Raw genomic sequence first — 25,167 nt, forward strand, 5'->3', positions numbered from 1 at the left:
TTGAGGGATGCCCAATATTACCCGCCCCAAGCAGGTACCGATGACCACGAGTCTCCCACGAGAAAAGCACGAGCAATGCACGGGTCACCCATGGATGGCCGGCCGATCACTCTAGGGGCCTCATTTTAGGGGCTTAGTGCACAGCTGGAGGGGTTGCGAGCCTCGGCGCGCCTTTTCCCCAGAGGACAGTGCCCTAGACATGGAGCTGTCTCAACGAGCAAGGGCCTAGAGCAGTCCCCTAATTATTAATTAGCTTCAGCTGAGGGGGGATGGAGGGGAGTGGCAGAGGGCATGGATGGCAAACATGCAGTGTCTCTTGTCACCGACTCTTGCGGATAATCTCCGGTTGCATTGCATGACTGATGAATGCATAAAAACTGAAGCAAAAAACAGCAACAAAAGCCTGAACCCAGACGAAGGGGAAAAAAAAAAATGTGGTCAAATCCAGTCAGATCGCAGGGTCCAACACCACAAAAAACATGTGCATGACCCCACCTGCCATGGATGCGGACTTGGACGCTCACCGCCTTTGGCTTAGACGGAGAAACTCCAAGTGGTCAGCCTTTCTTGCTGGCAACGCCGGGACTGTCTCGTCATTTCGGGGTCAGAGTATGCTGACTTGGAGATTGGAGATGCTGTCAAAATACGTACAGCATTTCATCGACACGCAATCTTAACGAGGTGCATAGCATGACTTGTCTCTAATACTCTGTCTGGGTCCACATTTCCCCATGATGCATGAGCATGAGCATGAGCATGAACCTTTGCCATATTCCACGTTCACGGGAGCGCGTGTCAGCCCAAACTATCGCAAGCCATGTATGACATGGACACAGCACCTTTTGAACCCTGTGTAACCACATCTCGCATTATCATCCGAGTCGAAGACAAGACTCTCATTTTCGTACAAGCCCAGTTAATCAATCATCCCCGTGTCTGGTCCGAGCTGCATTCGCTGCTGTGATGGAGCTGCCATTGAGACCATCGCTCAAAGGCTTTCCCCAGGACATTTCAAGAAACTCACGCCTAACAATACCAATACTTGACCCTGGGTGTTTCCAATGGCCACTATGGCGCCGCAAGAGAATCTGTGATGTCGGTAGTTGGTAGCAGCGAGGCCCCGACAATACGGTCAATCGAACAGCAAAGGGGCGCCACCAGAGATATATGAAGGAGAATCTTCCGTCATATGCATGGGAAGCGTTGCCCAAGGTCACATGGCAAAGAGTCATTGTGTCATGAACAGCCAAGCCATTGTCCAACTTGAGCGCCATGAACTTGAAACCCTCCGTGCTCAGAGTTTGGATCAAGCAACATAGGTGGTACTCACCCCGTGCCAGCCTGTAGAATAACAGGCCAATAGCCATCATTAAATACTGTCTAAGAGCTGCGCATGTATAGTGGCAGCTGTCTCGAGTTTCATGAACGTGTAGCAGCTTGTTCTCAGGTTTGGACAGGAACAGACCAACAAACCTCCGCCTACCCTCCAGCACGACCTACAAACCCTCATTTCTGTAATCAAGGGCAAGCAACATGCTCAAGCTGCGGTCACCGTACTCCAAAAGGATTTCAAGAGGAGAGTGTTAAAAGGCTATCTTCACCCGACTTCCCCCATCTTACCAACCGCCTTCCATGCTCATATAGCCAAACCCGTCATGCAAACACCATGGCAACCCCCACCTCTTCATCTGCTCTGCAGGTTCGTAAAGCTTAATGATAACCTCAATCGCGTGGCAACGTAAAAACCGGCTGCAGACTCGTCTGGTTCCCAGAGATCAACCACCACCAGCCCAACCGCCCTCCCAACGGTATCACGAGATCAGCCTTCCATGTCTGAAGGCTCAAATTCCATCTCGGCCGCATAAGGGCAAGCATCCTCAATCCAGACGTCGTCGTGCCTGAAACCGAGCCAAATCGTGTCCCGCTCAGCCGTCATGATAGGCTCTTGGAGCCCATCAGGCCGGACTTCGCCCAACCCCTCACAATGATCATCAGCATAGGTAAAGAGCATCCCTGAGATGCCAGGTTTATCCGCATGCCCAGATGGCTGATGCCGTACAGTCTCCAGCATTGCAGGAAGACTCGGCTGGGTTCGTTGTTGGGCTGGTCAACCAGTGTCCAGGTAACGCGGTCGTAGAGACTGGTAGACGGGCGCGAGACATCTTTACGGAAGACTTGGTTCTTGTTTATCCTCATCTAGTCATATAGTCAATGTTGGCTCGAATTGCACATATCCAGAAAAGCAAACTCACCCGTATGGACCAGATGTACCCGTCTGTCGCCATGCCTTCCAGATTTCAGTCATGACTTCGCCATCATCCATTGGCATAAACAGCCAAGCAGCATCGCCCTCAGTATTGGTATCGCACATGCTTGTGTCCTGCCAGGTTTCATGGGCGTGGAAGCTGAGCAAAATGCCTGCCAGACCTGACACACACGCAGAGTAGCCCACGACACTTTGTCCATTGCAGACAAAGGACGAAATAGCTTCAGGACAGCTATATGAGTTTTCCGAGTACATCTCAGAGCGCAATGGTTTGCAGACAGGCTAGTGAGGGACTGGCCATGCCGCATCGCCGCAAAGGCAGTCGCACTGCTCGCCAACTTCCCGTGGACGCCAAAGGCCATTGATCCTGCCATGGCCTATCCAGCGTAGCTTGACTGACTACCTGTCTCGAGTCAGTAAGCCATACGTAACTTAAAAGGGCAGCGGTATCTCATATCAAACTTGGCATACAGGCAAGGGTCCTGGTGATTGATGGCAAATAGAGGCAATTCTGTGCCGTGTATACGACATCGGCAGTCTTGTCACCTTGGGGGTTGTAAATGGACAGGTCGTGCAAGGAATCCTTCTGGTTAGACAATAACCCAACGTAGCCAAAACCTTTGACACTCATTGAAGCATCCCCACACAGGCCCCGAGGCGATGAAGGAAGGCTCTGCTATTTCCTCAGGCAGCAAAGACTCTTCCGTATCCAGGGTCAAGTACTCGGGGAGAAGGTACTCGGCTATCATGAGCATCATGTCGGTGTGGCCGGCCAGCTCTCGACCTTTCTCATTAGCTTGGGAAACCCAGCTCGACAGTCTGCCCGTGAGGGACTCGCAAGCCCATTCCAGCCTGTGCTTCTCATGTACCGGCAGAGGTCCGAAGCTGGGACTGGGGACCTTGAGTAGGCCCTGGGCCGATGTTGGGGATATAAGTCGTCAGTAGTCTTTGTGAAGGGCAAGCAAGAGTTTCTCTGACTAGAAACGGATCAATCGATTCCTTTGATCGTAGCATTAAAATCGCTTATCGCTTCGAGGGCGGGTGCGTACAACGTCGTCGTACCAGCCGTCGTTGCCCATCTCATCCAGCGCGTTTATCGCTATCTTGTCCCCTTTGTTCAAAAGGAGACGACAGAGGACATACCGGTCAAGGTAGCCGCCGGCATGCGGAACCGCCACGACGGATGTGGCTACTCGAACAGACGCAAAGACACTCGCTGATTATGTCCATGGCTGAGGAGTTGGAACAAGGACCGGGTGAGGTGTCACTGTCTACCTCCCTGTCAGATCATCAGTCCAATGACATGGGAGATACCACCATAGGCTAAAGAGGATGCAAGACGATATCACTGTCGGAATGCTGGTTTTCGTTACGCCGTGTAAATTCTCGAGGCAGGACTACCAGTGCTGACACCCACTTGGGTGAGAGGAGCCATGTATAGATCCATCGTCCTCAGTTTCAGTCGCACCGTGAATGCGGCGATGGGAACAATGATGCCATGGCTAACAGCTTTGAAAGAAACTCGTGCACCGACAGCTTTGAAACCGGGCTGATGCATAGATGCAAGCCTTGAAGCAAGAGAGAGGTTAGAGTTGAGAGTGAGCCCATCCGAGCCCAACATGTCTCAGTTCAAGCTAGGGTCCCCTCAACCCGGCATCTCCAGACAAACAAGCTCTCTGCAGCGGACTTTTGGTCGTCGGTTATTGTGGCTCCCCCAAGATATTCAGCTGCAGCTGGGACGGGCTCTATCCCCAGTTGAGCCAGGCTAAGCATGCATCTGCCGGCGTCTATCGAAAGGCTGCTTGACAATTCGCCGACTCCCATAGGCCGCTCGAGGGCGTCAGACTCGCCTACTGCGCAGTAGGATCTGAGACCTCATCTGCGACTGGGCGTAAGCCCATGTGCTTGAGACACAGCAAGACGTTGTGCCACATCGCGCCAGCCTGTAAATGTGTCGCATTCTCGGCACGCACAGCCAACGGTGCTTACCGGTGGCTGACATGATACGGTGACCCAAGAGGTGAGGAGTTGTGGTAGGTGAAGCATCACCTTCCCCTCTTCTCGCACACTTATCTTTCTCTTGGATCTCTCATCTCTAGTCTTTGTCCAGCAAGCAGCCATGGCAGACGAAGGATCCGAACAGCTCGTCAAGGGAACCTACGCCCCCTCTCGGCCTGGTGACCTACGAGGCCCCTGCCCTCTCATCAACAGTCTCGCAAACCATGGCTACCTGCCTCGCGACGGGCGCAACGTGCGAGTTGAAGAGGTTCTCGCCGGCATGGATGCTGTCGGTCTGTCCAAGGCGCTCGGCGCCGTCTTTGCCAATCCCATCTTCAATGAGCGCGCACCGTCAAAGTTCCACAACGACCCTGTCCCTCAGCGAACGTTTCTGCAGAGCGTCTGGCACACGATCAGCGACCCATGGTCCATTTTTGGAAGGTTCGGCATGCGGACTCCCGGGCAAGAGGACGCCGAAGGTCATAGAGTTCTGAATCTGGATCAGCTGGCTCTGCCCAATGTCGTGGAGCACGACATTTCTCTTACACGGCGTGATCATCAGCAGGGCGACAACCGAACCCCTCAGAAGGACCTCATCGAGGATCTCCTCGCCTCAGCAAAGGACGGAAAGACAATCACGGCTCAGGATCTCGGAGACCTGCGCAAGCGGCGTATCGAGAGACAGAAGGCCGACAACCCGGGTTGTCAGTATGGAGCCTTCGAGCATGACCTCTCTTGTGCCGAGATTGCACTCGTCCTCAACGTCATTGGGAACGGTAATGAAGTTCCGTGCGACTATGCCAGGGCATTCTTCCTGGAGGAGCGGCTGCCCATCAAGGAGGGGTGGAAGGCGAAAACGACGAGGTTTGGCGTGATTGCGTTGATAACGGCCAGGAACAAGATCAAGAAGCTGATTGGACTGGAGTACTAAGTGATTCGGGTTGATTGATAATGAATGAAATGAACGAACGAATGTGCTTGTGCCTCCAGTTCCCTGCAAGTGTCGGTATCTTGGTGTTCACAGTTCTGTGTCATGTGTGGATGTTTTGGTCAAGAATGAAGCAATGCATGGAGTCCATCTCCTGCCAGCTCCCGCTTGAGGGCTCAAGAGCGGGGACTGCTTCGGCAGTAGCTGGAAGGTAGTCATGTGCCACCTGCCAGATAGGTCGATACTTACTTGAGGTCGGAAACGAGACGGGAAGCTGCAGTTACACCGGAGCGTCTAGAGCGTGCGTGCGTGCGTGCGTGGCTCTTTCCCATCCGGGGAAACTGTGCTGTGCTGCCCTGTACTGCCCTGCAAGATGCAGTCGGCCTATATGAGGCAACTGCATAAGTCGATGCCTTGCGGTTTCCGTAAATAATTGGTTACCTATTCTCGTGTCTCCTATCATCGCCTCCCTCGTCTCTCCCCCCTCCCCCCTCCATTGTCTTCCTTCATCCCCTGCTCTCTCTCTCGTACTCCAAGGCAATAGGTAGGCAATCTATTTCCTTGTCTCAGAAACTCGTATTTCTTGTTGACGCTAGTTCCCTCCAGTTCATATTCCGTTCGGATACTGTGGTTAGCCCTGGTTGGCTGCAACGCCACAACTCCAAGACATACACAAACAACTTCTCGCATCCAATCTCTTCCTATCCGTCCGCAACAGCACGGACAAGAAGCTCCCCCTCCATCTCCAACCCAGTCTGACGTGTTCGTAAACGACTCGATATCCTCGACAAAACTTTCTCCTGCTTGATTGCACACACGCCGCCATCCGTCTCGCTGCCATCCCGAGCATAACGTCTGAGGTGACTTGGCAACTGACAAACGGCTTCAACAGAAGAGTCATGCGTCCCAACCTCCCCTGCAAGGCTGCTAGGCTGCCCACAGGCTCTGCGCTTCGACTCTGTTCCACTTGTACTCCCAAAACGCCAATATGCGCCCTTATACGTGCAGAATCTCTCCAAGTCCGGGATAGGGCTCATGCTGGTAATCTATCCGAGCGCCTGCAAAGGTACGTATGTCCCTGACTGAGGTCACGCCCTGGTTCATGCAGCCTCGTGTAACGAAACCATGAGGGGGAAAATCCCGCCCAGTGTGCGAGATCATGTCTTTTCAACACCTCACTGATGTCATATGGGCGGACCATCCAGAACGATGGAAAGAGACCGACAGTCGTCTTAGCACCCAAGGTCAAGAGGCTCAAACGTCAAACATGGTCAATACTCATCATGATCGTTTCCATTTGTTGCCTCATCTCCCCCTACCACAAACTCTGCCTCTCCGCAGACCTTCCGACGAGCACCGTACACACCGTTCCGTTTGTTCCCTCAAGACCAGATCCAGTTTCAACACTGTACCCATCATCACCATCAGAGGTCGGGGCCAAAACAAGGAGGCACCCCGGACAACAGCGGATGCACACATCTAGCTCACGGGAGCCTACAGCCTCCGAAACCTAGCCCCGTATGGTACCAGGCTTGCGAGTCGAGGCCGGCCATCGCCACGACCACGGTTGTTGTGATATCAACCGAGTCGTGCAGGCCGTCCGGGTGAGCCCGTCACGGAATTTACTAGCTATCTTTGGAGTTGTCGTGTTCTCGTCGGTACCACCTGGATATCCCAGAGTCGCTTCTCCAATGGCTATATCTAGGTCTTGTCCCCTCCTCTCTCATGGCTAATCTTTCTCTACCAACAACCAACAACCAACGACAAGACAGAAGCACAACTCTAGACCATGATGTTCTCTGCCGATTCCTCTTCTTCTGAGGAATCCCCTCCCCCCTCACCAACTCTCTCCTCGGCGTCTCCCTTGTCCACCCCATCTACTGCCATCTCGCTGCCTGAACCCGAACCTACTCTCTTCCAAGTCTTTCAAGTGGAGGCCCCCCGCGGCCACCACAAGCTCTTCATCTCGACCGGTCCTCAGCCAGCTATTGGGTTCTTCTTCTATGTTCTCCATCTCCTCGGTCTCGCCCAGCCCATGATGATCGCAATGCACGACACTGTCACTTCCATCCAACAGCTGGCCATGGTCTTTGACAGCAGGCTTGTCGGGTCTATTGCCGCCCATGACTTGAACCGGCTTCGCATGCTGATTCGTGGCTTCGGGGTCCCCTATTGCCCCATGGAATCTGACCCCCCGATTGAGGCCCTTCGCCGCGCGGAGCGTTGGGTCCGCGATGTCATCGATATGCTCCTCGCGGATGGCATCCTCCAGCCACCGCCCCCTCCTCGACCTGCTCATCAGCTCCCTCGACATCATCACACGGCGCACTGTATTCACCAGCGCCTTCACGCCCACCATCCGTACCGACGTCGTGGTCGTCGCCCGTTCGTGAACAACAACCCCCTCATGAACCCTGGGATGAACCCTTCGCGCGAATCCCGCGACCGCTGAGGACGGATGTCGACAAGGGCGGACATGATGGGATGGAGGGGAATAGCAGGGCTGGTGGAGGCAAGTGATGGACGGTAGGCCGCAGCTGTGATGGACTGGGTGATTTGATGGATATGGATCTTGATGTGATTTGGATGGGACGACAGGAGGAATGCAGGGGCTCAATGTTTGTTTGCTTGTTTGTTTGTTTAGTCAATTGACCATGTTGCCAACGCTTTGTATTCCAATGACAGACAGACTTTTGCAATGCACAATGATAAGTACTCGAGCCCAGTCAAGACGCAATCTCAAGACACGTAAAGACATGAACACACACAAACCACTCCACTCCACTCCATCCAGACAAAGAAAGATTCATTCCCAACCATAAACTCCATTCGTCCAGTCCGGGCCATGGTCAAATAGACAAGAACCGCGATTAAAAGATGACAACAGAAGAAAATAGAAGAAACAATAAAAAGGTCCAAACAGGAAATATCCACGGATCCAAGGTCAGAGAATACCAGATAATGGGACAAGACCACATAGAAGCCAACCACAAGAGACCATCATCATACCCATACCCTTCCCTGAGCTATCCACATAAACATTCATCATCATCCCAAAAGTGAAAAGAAAGGACCCAAGCATCCGCATCGTCAAGACCAGGTGTTCCTCAGAGCCAGATTAAAGAATTTCCAGTATAGTTGGTGTACATGCTCGATTATTGAACCAGGTTGTCGTGCTCAAGATTGACCCAAACAAGCGTTGATATTGTCGAAGCACCAGGAAAAAAAGACCGAATTGGAACATTGTCGAAGTATCACAGTCGCCATAGACCAAACGATGTAGCAAGCAAGTTGACGCGTCTCAAGCAAAGTCCCGAAAGGTTGAGCCAATGAATGGTGCAAGACCGGGCTGAATTCCGCAGAATGCAGATAGCAACGATGACGACAAATGCCGCAGACAGAAGCAATATGCAGTCCGGTGATTATTCAGACGGGAAGAGAGTCCAAGTTGAAGGTCACACCATGTGTTTGCTTGCACGTTACCTTGACTCCTTTGCAATGGCTTGCTGGTCATCATTCTTTTGTTTGGTTTCCCATACTACTCAACGCGGTTGCAATTGAGAGCGAGTATCGTCCAAGACGAACGAGAACCAGCCTCAGGTGAGGTCATGGTTGTCCAAAGGGAACAAGCGGCCAATAGCAAATCGAAGTGATGCCCATAAAAGGTGACAGTGTGAAGAGGGATGTGCTCCTGAAGACGGTCCATGTCCATTGGAAGCTGGAGAGCGGGTGGTTGTCAAGATTGACTTGATCCAGAGAGATCCCGAGTCCATGTCCAGGAAGTGGAAGTAACGCCTAGCTGGAGAGTCAAGTCTGTCGAGTCAGTTTCTCTGTGGTTCAAGCTGATGTCAAGAAAGAGTTCAATGAGTCCATGGTGAGAGTTCCATCAATGGAAAAGAGAAAAGGAGGGAGCAGGAGGAGAGGGAGGGAGCAAAAGAGATCCTTTGAGAGGGTTGGCTAATATATACAAGCTCTTGTTCGAACTCACCTTGCTGTCCGGGTTCCGGCCTCTGCCAATCTATTATTCTTTTTGTTCAAAAAACACCGCGTCTCGACGATGGGTCACATCGAAGAATCCGGGGAGCCAAAGACATTGGAGGGAGGAAAGGAGCAAGAACCAGCCAGATCCAGGAAGCAACGAAAACACAAAATACTCCCACTCGAGGCGGATCCGGACAGCAAGGCCAAGTCACGTATGACATGCTTCGTCGTGCATGCATCATGACAGTGTAACACCACCCACAAGTTCCACCAGGTCGAGGGATGGACCCCCTTCCGTTTTTCCCACCCAGCGCCGTATCCCAGTGTAAAACGTATGCAGCATGTCTCATCCGTATGGCAAGGTCAGGTAAATAACGGTGCGTAAGTCGATGAGGTCGTCATCCAGGGCAGGCCCATCCATAATGCAAAGGTCGTAATCAAAAAAGAGGTCAAAAAAAGATCCAAAGGTATGCGTCTCCAAGGTCAGGTCCGGTCTGGTCAGGTCCAGTTGAATGTTCCAGGGAATCATCGGTAGCAAATAGCAGTTGGTATATCCAGGAAAGGGGGGAGGAAGAGGGTATATCGAGTCCAGGTAGGCAGGTCAGGTGTCCAGGGGGGTTTATGGACGACAAGCAAGTCTCCAAAAACGGACGATGTAAAACCTTTCCGGTGGGAGAACTCCAGTGCCGAGATGAGATGCAGCTTGCAAACTCAACCGTGGCAGCCAGCCAGAGAAAGAAAATCTGGAACCTCTGGGGTTGGCATCACATCCGGGAGAAACAGAAAAGAGAGGGACGAAAGTGTCGATCCAAGTGGAAAAGCCGAACTCCAATTTGACCCGGTCATTATGCAGAAATCATCACACACTCGCGAGGACGTCGGAGCGCCTCGGCAAGCTCAGGTAAGGGGATGAAGGGGAGGGGGAGGTTCCGGCCTCGGTCATCCAGGGGGGGAGAAAGGGGAGGGCGCCTTTTACCGGCGGCTGGAGCGGTGGTGTCGGTCGGAAGCGTGCCTGTCGCTTTCCCGTTCACTACGTCGGGTGCTGGAGGAACCACTGGGATTTGTTTGAGTATTTGTTGGGGTCGCGGAAGCGCGAGCACGGGGGGTTTCATCATACTGTGGTGCCTGGGCTGCTGCGTATGCTTGTTGGGTCGATTGGCCTGCTGGAAGACGCTCGAGTATCAGTTACTGTGCTCTCAAGGCGAGTGGGCGGATGGGTATGCCTCTGATACGCACCACGACCGTAGAAGGGATCCTGGGGCTGCATCGTCGCGTACGACGACGCACCCGCAGGAGGAACCTGACCTGAATATGGGTAAGGAGCAGCAGAGGCGGGATAGCCCGCTTGCGTGGGTGCCGCAGTGGCATAGACAGCCTGCTGGGCAGCGGCGGCTGAGGTGGCCATCTGGTTAGCATACGGGTCACCGGCGTATCCCCTCTGGTTGCGGTTTGCGCCCATGGTCATGTAGCTATCCTGGGCCGCCTGGTAGGCCTGGTTCAAGACGGAGCCGCTGGCAGGAGTAGAGCCGTATCGCGTGTCCGCCGGAGGGGGAGACTGCTGGGTCGTAGGATAGCCGGCATACGCACCACTACTTGTGGAGCCATAGGCCTGCGTGTAAGAGCCGGCGGCGCCAGTATAACCGGGAGCGCCCGTTCCTGGGTACCTGGGGTTGTCAAAGCCTGAGTCACGGGCGTAGGGGTCGGTCTGGTAGGGACCCTCGGTCGGGCCGTGGTGCTGGCGCGACTGATGCGTCTCGGAATGGCGGTATTGCACTAGAGGTGAGTTAGATGAGTGTCTCGGCGGAACGCCAGCGGCATTTCTCGAGGCATGGATACCTCCGGAGGTGTTGCGCGAGGTCTGCGCCCGCCTTTCACTATCCCAACGAGCCGAGTCTGCCTTGAGATCTTCAATCATGGCCTAGAGGGGTTGTAAGTATTGTGACGTGGATATGGGCGAGGACGTAACCTACTGTTGTCAAGTTCCTGTAGGCGGTGATGTAGTAGCCCTGGACTACTTGGCCGGTCTGTGGGTTCTGTTGTGGGCAGTGAGCCATTTGTTCAATCGGGCGTCAGCGTGAGCCATGGTGTTGGCGTACCTCGTAGTGGCCAGGACGCACGAGGGCGTCGTTACCAAGGTAGCGGCAGATGTCGGCAGAGATAACCTCACGATCGATGCCATCGCGAGGGACAAAGTATTCGTTCTGTCGTCCACCAGCACCGGTGGGGGCGTGTTGGTTCCGGGATGCTCTCGACATTGTGATCTGAGGGGATATGGATGAGTCGACCGAGTGAGGGGTTTGACGACGAGACGACGATGAGGGGACGGAGATGGACGTGGACGAGGAAGAAGAGGAGGAAGAAAAGGCCGGAACGGGGACGGGAGAAGAGACGGGGGATGAGGTGGGTTGTTGCTGGGAGGCAGAACAGGCAGAAAGAGAAGAGGGAGCAGAGGGAAGAGGTTGAGGTGGAGGAGGGGGAAGAAAAGGCGAATGGCGGTGGTGGGCGGTGGGCGTAGGAGTGGACGTGGACGCCTGCTGCTGGCTCTGATTCTGTGGTGGTAGTGGGTCTAGCCGCTGGCGAGGGGTCTTCCCAGTGGCAGACGCAGACTGACTTGCAGGAGACCGAGAGGCCAGCAGACGCCTACTAGAGCTTGAGCTGGACCGGCAGTGGGACAGGCTCTGCTGACGGCGAGACGCAGTTGGCTGGAAGCGCCGTCTGGGTGGTGGCCTCGGTGGAGATGCCGGAGGAGGTGCTGATGCTGGAGGAAGAGGTGGTGGCGACCAGCAGGAGGCGTGATAGTCGAGGCTCTGGTATCCGAGGTTGTCGAGTTGATAATTCTGCTCCTGGTGAAGCTGGTTCTGGTTCTGCAGCAGGGCGAGATAGTACAGGTTGCTGGCGTCAGCTGCTTGCTGCTGGTGAAAGGGAGAAGTGTATGATATCTCCTCTGACGATGGCTGGGCTGAGATGGTTGGTGTGGCGTAGTAGGCTTGTCCTTCTCCCTGACCGAGCCCAACGTCAAGCTGCGGGATCTGCACCTGGAGTTGCTGGCCTCGCGCGTGGGTGCCCTGATTCTGATTCTGATTCTGGCTCTCGTCCAGATCCTGGCCCCAGCCCTGGCCCTGGCCTGAGCCCTGCTGCTGCCAACAACCCTGTTCCGTCCCCGTCCAGTGGCGACCTATTTTGGTGGACCGTTGGACCGAGACGACGGCCTCAGCAGATCCTGGCCCACCGACGCCGGATGCGGTTGGCACCTCTGGGTCTCCCGGAGACTTGTGCGCGTGGTGGCCTGGGCTGTCGCTACCACTGCCTCTGCCTTGTCGGGCTGGGGGTTGGGCACGCGCTCTGGCGGTGACGGTCGCTTGGGCACCAGAGGACGACGAAGCTGGCCTGTCGTTCTGGTTGGTCCAAAACCCTTCTCTTCTTCTTCCTCCTGTCGAGTCTTTGTCCAGTTGTTCACATCGACGTGACTCTGCAACCGGCGGCGGCGAGCCACTACACACCCCGCCGCCGTGTCCTGATTGAGGTTGAGTGATGATGATGACGGCTTACGGCCACTGTGGCCGCCTTGCTGGGTGGCTGGCTGGTGAGACCGTTGTTTGTGGCTTTGCTTGCTTGCCGAGCTAGGACTCTGCTTCTATGCCGTCCTCTCGTCCCTTGCGCCGTGGTGATGTGCCGTGTGGTGTGACAGATGCAACTGCAAGCCTTCTTCTGTCAGGTCTCATTGGGGAAGTCCGCGTTGTCGTGGTCGTCCAGGTTGCAACGTGGCGAGAGAGTCGGCCTCAAAATAGTACGGGGTACTGATAATGATACTGCACCAAGAAGTGTCATACCAAGGTTTCTTCGTTAAATGAGGTCTGGCACATGGGGAAAACGGTTCAATCCGCCGTTTATTAGAGATCGAACCCGACACGTCCGAACTGACGATCGAAACAGATCACGGCCTTGTCTGTGCTGGCACCTCGACCCAGAGAAGTCGTAGATGTGCCTGGCTGGCGCGGCAGATGCCCCTCTGGATGTCGCCGTTGTCTCGTCGTGAACAAGGCTATCCCTTGTTTTGACGATGCCCAACGCCCAGTCTCCCCGTTCCTGTTGGATGATTATGGCGATACGCCCTTCTCTTCCCAAGTTACGATCGCCCGTGGGTGGGCGCAACGGAAACCTCTTCTTGCACGAAGCTTGGATACGCGACATGAAACTCTCTCCTCTTACCCAGTGATCAGCGGCCGTGATGGAGCTGCTGCGCGCGCGCTGTGGTCGTGATGCCGGCTGCAGCGGCGCGACGGCGGTGATGAGGGTGACGATGACGTCTTCCTCAACTCAAACCAAGGGTTCCCCCGTAACGAGACACGGGGAGATTGTCCTTGTCTGGAAGATGTGCGCGGTCTGTCTGGTCTGGTCTGGTCTCTGAAAGCACGAAATCTGTCTACGTGACTGGCGTGAGGCGGCGCGCGGAAGCAAGAGGGATAACGGTAGGCTGGAGCGTAAACCATCCAGGAACCATCGTCATCTCCCGACGCCCACCTCATGACGCAGCTTTATATCCCCTCCGAGGTATCAGAGACTCGCTTCCTCTGCTGATTGCACGCCGAATCCCATATCCAAGCGACACGTATGTTGATGGAGCTGCCTCTCTGTCCTTCCCAGATAGTCCAATCCATGCAACGTCCGTCGCCTTGTCTCAAAAAGAAGCCGTGTTCCCTTCTGGTTGCATCGTATGTATCGTCCCTTGCCCAACCGTCTCGGAGCGAGTTGGGCACCTCTGCTCCTCTGGCTCCTTATTTCTCCTCGCCATGTCCCAGTCGCTGTTCGCCAGGCGTTAGCCCAATCTTTGACGCCCACACATGACAGGCAACGTGTTTCCACAGCGCCATGCTTGTCAGGTGTTGCCATTGTCAATATTACCTCAGCTGCAACTGAGGCAGAGCAGCCGTCTTGAGTGGTTGTCAACTGCCTTTGCGTGGTCGCCTGCGCTTGAGGGGAGGTTGGGTTGGGTATCAATGCCTCGCGCTAATTGAGGCCCAACCCTGCGCTGTCCGCCTTCTGGAACCATGTTGTTCGCTGCCCAAGGCCCCTTGTCCAATCATATCGCTCTTCCATGTCAGGAAAACCTTAACGAAACGGAACAAGATACCTTGGCATCCCACGCAATCGACGGTACCGTCTGGTCGCAAATGACAGCCCCGATGCCTGCATCGTCATGTCGTAGATTGACATCGCTTCCGGTTCGTCCGTCGTCTTCAACCACCAAGCATCCAGTATGCCGCAGCCAGTTGAGCTGCTTTGAAACGTTTCCTCCCTGGTACGTCTCGGCTGCCCGCATGCCTCATCGCCTGTCATGCCGCCTCGGCCGTTTTGACATGAACTGTGTTCCCATGCAGCCGCAATTCCCCCGGCCTGTGGCATCCATTCTCCTCCATCCCACAGTTTCAGAACGCCCGTTCTGGACCTGTCGTCGCACAGCTAATGCTGGAGTAATTAGTGAAGGGCTGTTTGTGTAACCATCCCACAGCCCCGGTCCGTAGGAAGAGGCTTGTGCAACGTACTGAATGCACACTCGAGAATAGCTTCATAACACCCGTCATAAGCTCATTCACCTGAACCCTTGGCGCCTCCGTCAATGCTCAACCCAGCCCAGTCCACGCATATCCCCAGTCACTGTACCCATGATCATGCTGTGACGGCAAGTCGACGCGAGCCAAGGAGCCCAGAGTGTTAAGATCGAACAATTTCGCTTCCGTGGTTCGAGGCGCATCCATTTCAGTTGACGCCGTGTTTGAGCAGACGCTGTGATGATGCTCAAAGCCGTCAGCCAAACTTGAGCCGACTTTGTCCTTGCTCCAGCTTCCCTCCTCGGCCGCGTCTTGATGAGGTTCCCTGCGTCTTTTGTGACGAGTTACGTGGAGCGGCTTGCCGTTGGGCGAATGTAGGCTTGACACGTTCCTCCTCCTGGAGGTCCTTGGCCATGTGCCAATCCTCATGGCTCTGCAGCGCGTCTGGGTCCCCGAAGCTGGTCTTACAGCGAGAGCATACAAGCAAATCAGCGAGAGTCGGTTGGTTGCAATCTTCTTGCATGTCTGCAGAGTAGCTCGCATCCGGAATGGCTGCATCTGATGCGTCGTTTTGGCGCATGGAGATGTCGGTTTCACCGCCGGTATTATATTCATGCTTCGAACCGAAGGCGTCAATGTTGGAGGGAGGCGGATTGGCCTTGGATTGATGTTGAGGAATGGCAGGCGCGTAGAAGGGACTTTGGTTGCCGGATGGTTTCTTTGCAAAGAACCTCTGGATACCGTTATCCTCAACCCGGCGCTTCTTCACAGCGTGTTCGGATCCCGTAGATGCCGGGCGGCTCTCGGGGGTCGACGACCGAAGGGCTTCGGCTTCCTCCCCTTTGACCAGGAATGCATCAATTCCCATGTTGCCCTTGACACCATCTTCAAATCCACCAACACTGAGACTAAGGTTCGCGCAGGGCCAGACCCTACCTTCAGCAATGATCTGTCCCAGGAGATCCTTGGCTAAGTCAAGCAGACTCTCCTCATTCAACGCTTTGCCCTGAGGGATGGGACTTTGCCGTGACTTTACCTGTCCTTCGTGGCGATGATGCAGGTTGATAGTCCGAGGTCGTCGTTTGTTCTCCAGTACCCCTTCTTCAACAAGGCGAGCAAAGATGTCAGCGACGAAGATCCTCAACCAACGCACAGCTTGTTCCTGGGAGCTGATGGAAGGGCGGAATGACTTGGCTGATAACATCGACTTGATCTGAGTGCGTGAGTTGACCTCGCTGGTGTCGATGCCCCGGATAGTGTTGTAGATCCATAACCCAGTATCATGTCCAAGCTTTGACTTCATGCTTGCCAACGGTACCTCCAACAAGTCGGTGACACTCTCCGTGTTGAACGTAGAAACAATCTGTTCGCCCAGCTTACCACCCAGATTCCGTAGCTTGGTGATTTTGAACCCAGACAAGAAGAACGACACGGCTCGGCTGCGTACAACGGTCTGCTTGTTGGGTTTCTTGTAACCGGATCCCAGCTTGCTGAGAAGCTTGTTGCTGGCTACTCCTGCCGAGCATGTGTACCCCAAGTCTTGTCGTACCTTGGCCCTCACTTTGCGAACAATCTCTGATCCAATCAATATCGCGACATCGTCCCAGTCAGGATCGATCGTTTCTTGTTCCTCATCCAGGTCAACCAAGGCATCGGTTTGCCAGTCGAGAGCAACAATAGATGGAAGCGGGAGTCTTTCGGTGGGGTCATCGTATGGTGGTGGATTCTTCAACTCGGGGAACCGTTCTAGGAGGATCGAATGGATTTGACTGGAGAGGTCCAGGAAGACTTCGTCGATGCTTGCCTTCTCCACCTTCTGCAGGTCAGGAGGCAGTGCGTCCTTGATCGTTGCCAAGATCTTTCTCGACTGGAGTCGATAGGGGTCAAGCGAGACCTTGTCGGTTGCTATGTTGGCAGCGGCATCGTCCCGGTATGCCCACTTGTCGTCGCCCTCCCTCCATGTGGCCACGTGCTGAGCAATGAGGTCGGGACATAGTTTCTTTGCCTCGTCGACATTACAGTGGCGTCCAATACCTAATTCGCGGGCTGGATAGTTGACAGCGATAAGTCCCTGCCTGTAAAATCGTTATTATTGTGCTCGCCAGATTATCATTATGCCAGTGAGACATGAACATGAGGGATAATGAACAAGTCAGAACGAGTGTGACAGAGAAGGCGGGCAAACACGGGAACTCAAACGCCAACGGAACGCAATTCCGCCCAACCAAGACCGTCGAACTGAGGGCAGGCGTCCTGAGAGCTTTGCGGTTGAGGTTGAGATGGGTGAAAGGAAGCAGAGATGGGTCCTCTGACAACTGTCAACCAATCACTCCCTGAGTCCCAACCAGCAAAATATCGTCGAACCTCGACATATAAAGACCGGTGAGTAGAGAAGAACAGGTTGATGGGTCCTTTGGAAATTGTGGCATCCAATCAACAGTGAAGAAGGGCGCCATTGGAATAACAAGATGACCAGCGAGAGAGAAAGAAAAGATCGATGGGTCCTTTGGCAGCTTTACCGACCAATCAAGACCGCGTAGCAGCAGGAAACGTCGAAAGCTCGACATATAAACGAGCCCGGCGAGGAGCAGCAACAACATTGATGGGTCCTTGACAACTCTGCCAGCCAATCAAACCGGATAATTTCCATCGAGAGGGACGGTAAAACAGCCACCAGAGGGGAAATGCAACTCAAGAGAGACAGGGGTTCACGGAGAGGGGGGCAGCCGAGGGAATATTGCAGGACGGAGGTCTCAAGGAGGTAACATAGGCCAATAGTTGCGAAGCGACTCGCGAGATACTCATATCAAGTGGTATGATAGTGAAAATGGTTTTTTCAACGGGTTTAAGGAGCCATCCAAAGTAAACTTCTCGTCCAGGTCGAGCAGAAGGGCAGCACTTGTCTGTGATGAAGCAAACCAGAATGAACCCTCAGAGTATCCAACGGCAAGCAGACGGACAGCCAACGTAGAGCCCATAGCTTGGGGAAAGAGACAACATCAAGCCACCATTTCTGACGACGGCAGGCCAAAGTGCAACAAACAGCGGGGAAGTGACTGGGAAGGGATGGATGGGTTGCGCGGAGGTAACTCACCATTGCTGCACCGCAAGCGGCTTGTCCTCTGGTGTGCCGAGCCGGACCATCTCGCACTGGGCGTAGAAAGCATCGAGGTCGATGTGGGCGACGACGCGCAGCGGGCACGACGTGTTGGACGATGCGAGCTGCGAGAGCTGGCGGTACGTGAACTGGGAGCGCCGCCATCCGGCCTCGTTCAGCGGCGACGAGGCCCCTGGGAGCGGGGAAGCGGGCATGCTTTCTCTGGCGGTGAGCAATGCCGTGCGAGCGAGAGGGCGAGTGTGATGACAAGTGATGGATGGATCAGCAAAGCATGCGGTTTGTGCCTTGGTCCGGGACTCTCGCGCCTCCCTTTTTTGCGACGTTCCCGCGGGAAGGAAGGGAGGACTCAGCCGTGATCACGCACGCAACGCCACGAAATGAAAGTCTCACTCAGATCATCCGAGCTCGAAATTCCCTCATCAGCTCCTGTGTCAGGCTGCGTTCGATGATTGGCGTATCAATGAATGTTGTCGAGGGTATCGAGTTGAAGATGGTTACGGGTTTGATGTTGTATGGTGACGCGGGATGTGACTGGCTGACGCTAGGGTGGGGAGGATCCACCCGTGCAGATCCAAGACCCACCGACGAGATGTCTGCTCGACACCGGTTTGAAAAGAGAAAATGGCCTCTGAATATAAATGGGTCTCTTTGGAAACGTGACTTGACAAGGTTTCTGAAGGCCTTCGGCCGAAGAAACAAAAGTCGAGTGTCCATGGTTGGTCTGGCATGGCCTTAGTCAGCGGCGTGCTCTGAGCAGAATGCTCTTTCCCAGGAAGTCTCTGCTTTGCCTGAGTGCTCCTTCCCCATCTCCCTCCTGTGCCCTTTCCCTCTTGCCCTTTCCACTTACACCAACACCCATTACCGCACTTTCACCGTCCCATCCCTCTTTGCTTTCCACGTAGACAGTCTATCACGTGAACACGATTCGAATTCGACTCATGATTTGATCCATTCACACTGCCAGTGACAGTTCGTTTCGATTGGACGTTTCACCCGCTTTCAGCTCTGATCGTGGTGGTGGCGCTTGTGCCGTAGCTCGAGATCCGTAGACTTGATGAATGAGGAGCCCTTGGCCGACACAATTGAACATCAGGGAGCATAATTCGGACTTTGGATTCGCATCGACGGCACCAATCTTCTGGGTTCCCCCAGAGAGCTGGAATAGCTCGTGTATTGGCATTATTTGCTGAGCTCCTCATCGCTGTTCTCAGCAAGTTCCCCAACCCCCAGCCTTACCCTACAGCACAACCAATCTGCCCTCCAATTTGCACATTTTTACAGTAATTTCTTGATTCGCCATCTCCTGATGTGCCATTGGGAAATTCGGATCTTCAGAAAACTCAAAATCTCTCATTTATAGTCATGTTGTGGCTGGGCCTTGCTCTCCCCAAAGCTCTTCGCTCATCGCCTGCACATAATGCCTCTCACCACCCCAACCAGCACATACGACCATACCCACCGGAGAACTCGGGATCCCGTCCGCTCTCCCATAGATAAGCCGGTGAGGGGCGGATTAGTAGTTGGGTCGGTGACGACCAGCGAATCCCCGCTGTTGTATGTTTTTTGGTGTTGACCCTGATTTTCTTTTTGTCGCTGGGTGAAGTGATCGTGCGGTGCGTGGTGAGACTCTCTCGATGTTGGCCTCTCAGCGGAGGCCAGACGAGAGACCGCCTCATGTCTCGTGACCTAAAACTCAAGGGCAGCCATTGGCGCTTGTCTTTTGATCCAACTCTCCCGAGGACACGACATTGCAAGATGAACCAAAGTAACGTTCAAGGAAATGAATTGTGTGGCCTCGAGGGCCATGATATCCACTCACATCAAACCCGCAGTGTCGGGCAGTGTCTAATCTCCATCTAAATATTATATAGGTATATCCGCCTCTTTGTTCCCGTTACACCATAAAAAAGAAAACGCTCTAACATACCGAGGGTATCTAATTCGACGTCATCTCAATCCCTTCCTTAGCGGGTCCACAGTCGGTGATCCCATATCGTCGCTTCAGCACCTCGATGAGAGGTCCATATTCGTAGTCGCTCACCATGCTGTCATGGTTACAGCAGGGAGAGTGCCGGATGGGCAGCAGCCACTCAAACACGGTGTTGCCCATGACCGACTTGAAGTTTCCCCAATACCCGAGGTCCCATGGGTTCTCGCCGGGTTCGGTGGTCAGGATTGCGAATGTTCGCCTGGCTTGCTGGTCCCTGGGTGACACTCTCGGCTCTGGCGATGCTGTACGAGATCGGTTGACACTATTAAGTTGACCCCTCGAAAAAGTAGTTGAACTTGAAGCAACAGGCGAGAGCGGGTATACGATGGTTTGAAAACGATCTGTCGGTCGAGTGGTATGGGATACTCGAACAGCCAGTCGAAAGACCTGGTTCTTCTTGAACAAGTCGATGTTAGTAATGTTTGTGAAGACAAAGCGGGCCGACGTCATGGTCATGGCCGAGGTGAAAAGGCAGAACAGGCCTGCGAGAGCGATGCCCACGACGATGCGTGCATCCAAGGATTCTCCGTCTTGCATCTTTAGATGCAGCGAATATCCGGATGTGGCCAGGCATACGGCACAGAATGATGCGCAGTACGATGTGAACTGGACAAAGAAATTGAAGGCTGGCGACTTGTTAGTTGAGATATGAGTCCATTTTGCAAGGTTTCTCACAATTCTCCCCCACCACGCCTCCTACCCAGGGACACAGATGATCCATCTTTCGAACACATCGATCAAGGTCACTTGAATGGTGGGCGCGGTCAGGTTTCCAGTTTCTGCACTCAGAGCACCATCTGGGACGGCCGTCGCTCTCGCAGACGAAAACATCTCTGCTGTAAAAGGTTTCCAGGCCAGGACTATCAGGATTCGTATCGGGAGGGACCCATGGTAGAGCCTCGAGATCGCCCCCTCGCTTCTTTATCTGCTCGCGTTCCTGGTCGAGGGCCTCTCGTTCGGGCGTCAAGGGGACGAACCCGGTTTTGAATTGAATGGTAAGGAAAGTTCGGAGGTAGGTTGCAACGGTGAGGATGAAGAAAACAAAGTAGAGAACCAAGAGGACGACTGCGACGGCCGTCTTTTTCTTTTCTCGAAGAAGATAGTTGACTTTCCCGTTTCGTTAGTAATACGTCATGCAAGGAGAGGGCTTGATACCACATACCGCAGAGATGTGCAACTGTGAGGTAGGTCGCGTAGCCAATAGCGGCGGCGCAGAAGAACGGGACTAGGCGCACCGTCCACCGCGTCTCTGCGCGGTTGCTCGTCGCCGGTCGTGGCATCGCAACATCGCGGACGTCTTTACAGGAGGAGACGGCGAGGGCACTCGAGGGCCATGTCTGTCGAGAAGGAGGGAGAGAGCCGGAAGATTCGGATGGCGGTGACGAGGCCGACGAGGAGGCCAATGGGAGTGAAGTGGTTGGCGAGGGTGACGACGACCTCGTGGGCGCAGACGTGAGAGTTGTCCTCGACTGTTGTTGATGATCTCATTTAACATGTCGCATTAAGCGCGGGATGCAGGAGCGGGCCGGGGGACTGTGCGGAAGGCGCCGTGTCAGCATACACCACACTGTACGTCATTTCTCCCGTCAACAGCTATCTTTGCTGAGAGCCTCCATCTATTGGATGTGTAACTATCATAATTCAGTAGGTAATAGTTGTGTTTTTTGTTTTCGATAGTAACATTAATTGGCTTTTCATCTCTCGATTCAAATTATTCATCCGATCAGTTGATGTCGCCGCTCATCACATGACAGCCACCAATCCTCAGCCAAGGAAAAGGTCTGTCAATTGAGCAAAATATTATTTGCAACCGCACCATCGATGGTGTTTGTCTTCAATTGAAAAATAGCTCTAGGCCCCTTCATTGGCTGAAATAGCTTGATATAATTCATCTGAAAGTGTTGGGCGGAACTCTTAACCAACTGTTATTGGCAGGGGCCGTCCAACACCGTAACACACCGGGCGGGAGGCGCTCCCCTATCACACCCCGTCACACCGAGCTCACCTTAAGCCATTGTCTCAGTTGAGAGCCCAGCTTGCGTTGAAGCAACACAATGCCTTCAATTGTGTCGTCTCTGCCCTTTGTGATAGCATCAGAAAGAATTCACCCTGTTTAGACGATTGGCTGTCAGTCTCCCCCCAAGCATGACGATCCTTCTTCTCTCGACGACTCAAAACATTGCTTTTGTTCTCTCACGCCTTAGATTCGAAACAAGACAGGACGCGCATGGCATCTTCGCCTCGAAATCTGCCCATAATCAGGCATCATCCTTCAAGAAGAAGACGTGTCGGTTTTTTCTGGTTGAATGTACATTTATGTACTTCCGTTGTGAGCTGAAGTATTTGGAATATGGCGGAGGCGAAGTCTGCGTAAGCACCGACGCAAGCAATTGTGCTGAGCTCGCCGATGGAAGCATTGAGAAGTTTATAGACATCCGGAGAGCCCTTTGGTTTTTTTCGTTATGCTTTGTCTGGTGTCTTGAACCCCCCTTTTGACATGATGCAGTTCACGATACCTCGGGGCTAGGGCCAGGGGCATCAGCATTGACTGGCTGATTGGATCTCGATCGGGCCCTAGCTTCAGCATAATGCCACCATTATCCCTCCATTTATTCATGTCTCTGACCAAGGAAATACTGGTAATGTTACTCAGCCCTAGTCATTTATGTTGAGCCACTATCATTGGGCTATCCTGCATAAGAGCCCGACAGTTATCCGCCATGATTGTGAAATGAGGCGTCTTTGGCACAATGTTCCTCTTCTCACATTGTCCAAAACCACCGTGAACATATGAGCATCCTCTTTGGTATTCAGGCGCCCCTTTCAAGCTGCGAAACCGCCACGACCATCAACCACGAGTTCATATTAGCCCAGGCAGAGCACATCGGGCTGGACGCAGTGACACAAACGTCGGCGAAGAATCATCTGCCCTTCTACTTTGGTCCCAAAGGAGGCAGTTTGCATCGACCAATGTGCATGTGCCTTATTTCCAATTGCACATCTGAGCCTGGTGAGCAGAGGCTCTGCAAGAGCTTGCGGCTCAAAAGCTCACCACACCATAGCGCCCCCAAGGCACTCTCCCTACGGCACATAGCTATATAGAGCCGCGTCCTCCTCTTATTTTCTTCTTGGTCTTTTGGTCTGATCTTTTGGGTTCCCCCTTTCTGCTTGGAGGCCCCCTGGATGACACTCAGCCATGACACTGGCTTGATGGCCTGGACCACAAGTTGGTACGGGCTGGTGCTATCTACTCTACTAGATAGAAAACAACCAAGCTTGATATTTGTAAGTTTATAGCAAAGAAATGCTAGATCACCAGTGCTAACTTTTAACTCGAGTATAGCAGTGCATCGTGTATCGCGGGCCGTTCGTTTAAACTCCATCATCGAGAGAACCTGGAACTCGAGTAGTTCGAAACAACGATCAACAATACTGTGTCTATTCGACGGAAACCTAGGCCAAACACTAGAAAAACCGATCCGAGAAGTGTTGCTCAATTTTCCTGAGCAGTGATATGCCTCGAGTACTTGGCAAGGCGAATTGTCTGCCTAGAGGTATTGCAGTACCTACCAACTGATGGGCCCACATTGGTGAAGATGTCTCACATCGTCTGCCATGTACCTGGGAAGTACCTGCAGATTCCCCCAGCCACATGTAGATATCCATTATTCTTGTAAAAGGTGCTAACACGAGCCACAGTCTCTCCAGGTGGTGGAAAATGCAGCAGCGCGGAGGATCAACAGGGCGGCTGCACATTGGCCGAGTCAGAGCTGGTTGTACAGCATGATCATTGCCCTGTCTTCGCAGAGCCGCATTCATCAATTTAGCCGGGACATTGGTCACCATTCCCTTCCCCTTCCCCTTGGTCTTTCCTCGCCCTATCAAATGTTGGAGTCTTTTGGTCTCTGGAAGGAACCTCCGAGGATCGGATCAACCACAAGTTCCAGTTCAGCCGCACAACGTCAACCCCACAACCGAGGACTTCCCCTCTTCCCCTTCCCCAGCCTGGTCGATGTCACTTAGCAACTTACATCTTGCGACAACAAAAGACCAGCCATACCAGGCTTTACAATTTCCAATCGCCCCGTCATTCACACCTGCTTCGGCTGCAATTCCACCGACCGAACCGAAATTACCCAAGCTCCTCAAACCATCATGTGCAACTCTCCTTCGTGGCGGAGCGAGCAAGCGGCGTCCGTGGAGACTTGAAAGGCAAAGGCACACAGATGAATAGCTTTTTCGCACCCCTCTCTGCCACAACGCCCGTCAGGTTCCGGTCCCGAGTTCTTTGTACTTAGGCGAGCGGACAAAGTACAGGTGGTTCGCGATTCGAGCCATAGCCTCCAGAAGGCCAGCCTCGACACCCAGGGGTATTTTCATCGTCGCTACGTTCCTGCTAACCGATCCAGACGCCCATGTGGCAGCCCCGATGCCAGATCAAAGTGTGCACCCCTTTCGACCGAAACGTCCCCTTACTAAGGCGGGGCGAAGCTTGTGACGGCCCTACCTTGACGCATCTATCCGACGCTTTGACTGACGATGCCGTCACTTAGTCCTCCTGGCGCTGGCTGAGGTCTCGCAAGGCCATGCTTGCTGATAGCTGATCCAATCGAGGAATGGAGCTTCCTGACCGGCCTTTCCGATGTTGTTTTCAGGCGTGACGAGCTTCCCAGCTGTGGGCAATATCCCTTACTACGCCACGGGATAGTCGCACTACGGCCTACGCTAGAGCTTCCTGACTGGTTTCAACTTGATCACAGATGTTTGATTCATTGCTTGCGCCTCTGCGTATGTTGAGGCGATGGAGATTTGGCAAACATGGGCCTCTCGTCCTCAACTTGTGAGAGGCAAGGTGAGTCTGGAATTTACGCCTTGCCCATGTGGACTTTTGAAAGCATTGGACTTTGATGTTCAACAAAGTAAGTTGAGCGCTGTGCTATGTGAACTGATTCCAGATATATAAGAGCCGTGGAAGTTCTTGCTATTGAAGTCCTCATCAACAGCTTCACCGCAACAGCTTAGCTACAGTTCCTCCTCGACCGCTCACAACATCTTTGCAAACTCGAATATCGGCCAGATTCTCTTCAAATTCCCACGATCCCCATCGCCATGCCTGCTCAACCGCCTGTCTTGATGTGGATCTGCTGCAACTGCAGCTTTGACAACCGCGTCAGCGCCGGCGACGCCTGTCTCAACTGCAACCATTATCGTGACGGCGGCTGCTCGACACACGTTGCCGTGGCCCAGGGCTAACTCCCCAGCCATTCTCATTGAACACCACCCTCCTTTGGCACAACGATTCCTGAATGGAGGGGAGGTCAAGGAAGCACGGCACTC

The 25,167-nt window shown here is 53.7% G+C and overlaps 6 protein-coding genes and 1 pseudogene across 7 annotated transcripts, besides 1 other annotated feature; 2 read left to right on the plus strand and 5 right to left on the minus strand.

Moving 5' to 3' along the window:
- Positions 1-1,819: 1,819 nt before the first annotated feature.
- Positions 1,820-2,196, minus strand: NCS57_00443800 (uncharacterized protein; the record flags this gene model as incomplete). Its single annotated transcript, XM_053054399.1, has 2 exons — positions 1,820-2,047; positions 2,113-2,196. The coding sequence occupies 2 exons, from the start codon at positions 2,194-2,196 to the stop codon at positions 1,820-1,822; spliced, it is 312 nt and encodes a 103-aa protein (XP_052916559.1).
- A 660-nt stretch (positions 2,197-2,856) lies between these two features.
- Positions 2,857-3,453, minus strand: NCS57_00443900 (annotated as a pseudogene). The gene is made up of 2 exons: positions 3,316-3,453; positions 2,857-3,177 (listed from the first exon to the last, which is right to left on the minus strand).
- Positions 2,857-3,453: a sequence feature.
- Positions 3,454-4,385: 932 nt separating this feature from the next.
- NCS57_00444000 (HEME-HALOPEROXIDASE domain-containing protein) lies at positions 4,386-5,195 on the plus strand (the record flags this gene model as incomplete). Its single annotated transcript, XM_053054400.1, has 1 exon — positions 4,386-5,195. The coding sequence occupies one exon, from the start codon at positions 4,386-4,388 to the stop codon at positions 5,193-5,195; it is 810 nt and encodes a 269-aa protein (XP_052916560.1).
- A 1,786-nt stretch (positions 5,196-6,981) lies between these two features.
- On the plus strand, positions 6,982-7,644 carry NCS57_00444100 (uncharacterized protein; the record flags this gene model as incomplete). Its single annotated transcript, XM_053054401.1, has 1 exon — positions 6,982-7,644. One exon carries the CDS (start codon positions 6,982-6,984, stop codon positions 7,642-7,644), a length of 663 nt encoding a protein of 220 aa, XP_052916561.1.
- A 2,501-nt stretch (positions 7,645-10,145) lies between these two features.
- Positions 10,146-13,036, minus strand: NCS57_00444200 (uncharacterized protein; the record flags this gene model as incomplete). The annotated part of the gene is made up of 7 exons (XM_053054402.1): positions 10,146-10,227; positions 10,291-10,946; positions 11,010-11,091; positions 11,144-11,206; positions 11,270-12,310; positions 12,403-12,753; positions 13,004-13,036. 7 exons carry the CDS (start codon positions 13,034-13,036, stop codon positions 10,204-10,206), a joined length of 2,250 nt encoding a protein of 749 aa, XP_052916562.1. The 3' UTR covers positions 10,146-10,203.
- A 1,942-nt stretch (positions 13,037-14,978) lies between these two features.
- NCS57_00444300 (uncharacterized protein) lies at positions 14,979-18,034 on the minus strand (the record flags this gene model as incomplete). Its single annotated transcript, XM_053054403.1, has 2 exons — positions 14,979-16,797; positions 17,817-18,034. 2 exons carry the CDS (start codon positions 18,032-18,034, stop codon positions 14,979-14,981), a joined length of 2,037 nt encoding a protein of 678 aa, XP_052916563.1.
- Positions 18,035-19,776: 1,742 nt separating this feature from the next.
- NCS57_00444400 (Palmitoyltransferase) lies at positions 19,777-21,293 on the minus strand (the record flags this gene model as incomplete). Its single annotated transcript, XM_053054404.1, has 3 exons — positions 20,993-21,293; positions 20,506-20,937; positions 19,777-20,456 (listed from the first exon to the last, which is right to left on the minus strand). Exons 1-3 carry the CDS (start codon positions 21,108-21,110, stop codon positions 19,777-19,779), a joined length of 1,230 nt encoding a protein of 409 aa, XP_052916564.1. The 5' UTR covers positions 21,111-21,293.
- Between the last annotated feature and the right edge of the window lie 3,874 nt (positions 21,294-25,167).

The sequence above is a fragment of the Fusarium keratoplasticum genome, chromosome 3 (assembly GCF_025433545.1).
Source record: "Fusarium keratoplasticum isolate Fu6.1 chromosome 3, whole genome shotgun sequence".
NCBI lineage: Eukaryota > Fungi > Ascomycota > Sordariomycetes > Hypocreales > Nectriaceae > Fusarium > Fusarium keratoplasticum.